The sequence below is a fragment of the Phaeodactylum tricornutum genome, genomic scaffold, assembly GCF_000150955.2.
Source record: "Phaeodactylum tricornutum CCAP 1055/1 PHATR_bd_50x36 genomic scaffold, whole genome shotgun sequence".
NCBI classification, from domain to species: Eukaryota; Bacillariophyta; class Bacillariophyceae; order Surirellales; family Neidiaceae; genus Phaeodactylum; species Phaeodactylum tricornutum.
This window is the reverse complement of record NW_002238054.1, coordinates 1-2,663: the sequence shown is the minus strand read 5'-3', so window position 1 is coordinate 2,663 and position 2,663 is coordinate 1. Positions and strand designations below refer to the sequence as shown.

The window sequence follows — 2,663 nt, the reverse complement described above, 5'->3', positions numbered from 1 at the left end:
GCTACTTGAAAAATCCATGTCCGATGTAGTTGGAGTGGCGCTCTGTCTAGAAAGTCTGTACATGACAAAACCTCGATTGTCGGCATCCTCAGGCAACAGCTAATGCTGTCTTTGTCAAGAATGAGAAAAAAGTATATCTCTGAAGGAACTTGGCCCAAAACGAACCACATTGTTGACTCAAACCCGTTATCGCATCAAAAGCAGCAGATAGCAGATACTATTTTCATACCAACTTTTTAGATACTTAACCCGAGAAGTGTGGAATTGCGAATCAAAAGATATTAGCTACAAACTGAAAGTCCCATGAGTTTGAAGGTAGTTCCATTTGTAAGTGTCATGCTCATCCGTAGGTTGGCATTCTTAGGAATTGCCGATGGTAGATCAATGCTCACAGTATAAGTCTCGCTTGTATTCCTGTCGTGAACGCCAGAAATATCCGTCGTAATTAATTCCGACCAACTTGCTGCTTCGTCCTCTTGGCTCATGAAACGAAAGCGAGAGTTGGAATCGCGCCATTTCTCTCCGTAGCTCTTCATTGGGAATAATGTAACTGTACCAATAGGTCGGGTCAAATTTCGGAATTCGAACAAGAGCTCAGAGTCTTTCTCAGCCGGGACCCAGCCAAATTTGTGACGTCCCGTGTCATCAATGACACTCCACTTGCCCTGGTGCTTTACAAACGGAGCAAACTTGGTTTCAATGCTAGCACTCGTTTCCTCCCACTCCAAGCCATTTATCCAGGAATAAATGCATCGTGATTCATTGCTGTGGGAGCACACCAGCGACGTGTTTGGAATGTTTCGCGCGTTGGCCCGCCATTTGTCAGTTATATCCACGAGACTTAGATTATTGGTAAGAAGTGGCGGCAGGCCCAATGGCAATGGTTGATATTCAACATTCTCCGGAAATTTGATTTGGTCGCTTGTGTTGTACGCTCGAAGTACGCTTGTTTGGGAAAAGTTGCTCCAAACAGTTGCTTGTTTATTCCAAACCTCGGTGGAACAGAGTGTTGTAGCTAGGCTGAGAAGGTGATAGGCCATAATCCACATGGTAGACAAATGCATCCCTTGCCCAGGATGAGGCTCCGTGACGTAACTACCGTCCGCCGAGTACCAGATCGGAGAAAATAGGGTCCCGTGAGTGTCACCATACACCCAATCTCGAACAACGTTGGCGTAGGATACGAGCGAAAAGCCGTAGTAGTTGGCCAGGACTTCGATTTCTTGTGATACTATGGTGGTATCTCTGATGTTGCGCCCCCAATTACCGAGATAGTCATCTAGTTAGACAAGCAGTGGCCGCTCGGAACATGACTGCGGGGTCATCACAGATCGGGCAAAAGACTGTGCCATGTCAAAAATGGACTCACGGCCACCCTCTTGTTGTGTCCATGCGGCGTCGTTGGTTGAATGTCCATTGATGACGACGTCCGGAATCTTGCCTTCGTCGGAGTAAATATCTTCCTCCCAAACGGCTTGGCCTGTCTTCGAATTACTTCCTCCGAGTCCACGATTATGGATTTTGACCAATAATCCTCCGGCTAGCTCATTCAGGAGAGATTCCAGACGCATCGCCCAAGCGCAGCTCCTTCCGCGTACACGATTAATGGCTGTGCATTTGAATCCGTACGTCACCGAGCCCCCAACAACCAAAACCTGTACAATAGGAGGCTCGTACACAGGGTGTAAAGTTTGGTCAGGATTTTGAAGTAGTTGCAAATACTGGTAACGATCCCATCCCCGTCGAAGGACGCGTTCCACAATGTCTTAATCTCTTGTCATGGTCTGCAGCGAGTTCGGAAGCCGTGGCGTGATCTTTTTGAGAATGGTCAGCATCATATCGTGTTGACTAAAATGCGGATCCGCGGGCAGACGGCTTGCTAGGAGAACGATATCGGCATACTGGGTCCACAAACTGAGTGCAGATCGAGAGGAAATGTACTCGCACATTGATTCGTACGTCGCCGTGGAACGCGGCTTCTGTTGCGGGGTCCGCAACGTCCCCAGTGTCACATCGTCCCTTTTTTCGGGGTAGGTCGACACAAGGCCGCTGTCGCCCGCACAGGAGGCGTCTAGACAAAAATGCGACGAAGCGTTTTTCTTCAGAATATTCGGAGCAGAAGGAGAGAATCGATCACTGGAGACATTGTAGAAAGGTGTACGCAAAATGGAAAAGCAAGCGAGGGCGCCGATTAGCCCAATCGAAGTCTTCCATCGTGGGATACTCTTTTTCCGTTCATCCTGCTGGACTTCAACACCATTGACATCGTGCATTGTCGTCACCAACATTCTTGGGATTGATTAATATAAATCACCGCGGCGCCCTAGCATTGCATCTCCTCTCCCTCGGGCCAGATACGCCTTCCAGTTGTTGATTTTCTATCCATGCGTCTCTACTGCCGGCGCGCGCGTGTGCCGATATAGCACAGTATTGCTCTCTTCTCGTGGATGTCTGGCGTTTCTACTGAAGTCTGCGGACGTTCCTCACGGGACCCAGTACCTTGGAGGACAGTTTTCGACCATTCCATGTTGAAACAATGTGCACGGAGCTGCCGAGAAGTGAACTTCACGTTCCTACTTGGAATTGTCGTGATTACGCGTGCCAATCTCAGCTGCTTTTTTATTACCGATAAAGGGAACGCGACCATATATGCTGTAGGATAT

General features: G+C 48.5%; 1 protein-coding gene across 1 annotated transcript; it reads right to left on the bottom strand.

The window, feature by feature from the left end:
• Window positions 1-281: 281 nt before the first annotated feature.
• PHATRDRAFT_bd1784 (predicted protein) lies at window positions 282-2,658 on the bottom strand (the record flags this gene model as incomplete). The annotated part of the gene is made up of 3 exons (XM_002176459.1): window positions 1,850-2,658; window positions 1,370-1,765; window positions 282-1,279 (listed from the first exon to the last, which is right to left on the bottom strand). Exons 1-3 carry the CDS (start codon window positions 2,286-2,288, stop codon window positions 282-284), a joined length of 1,833 nt encoding a protein of 610 aa, XP_002176495.1. The 5' UTR covers window positions 2,289-2,658.
• Window positions 2,659-2,663: the final 5 nt, after the last annotated feature.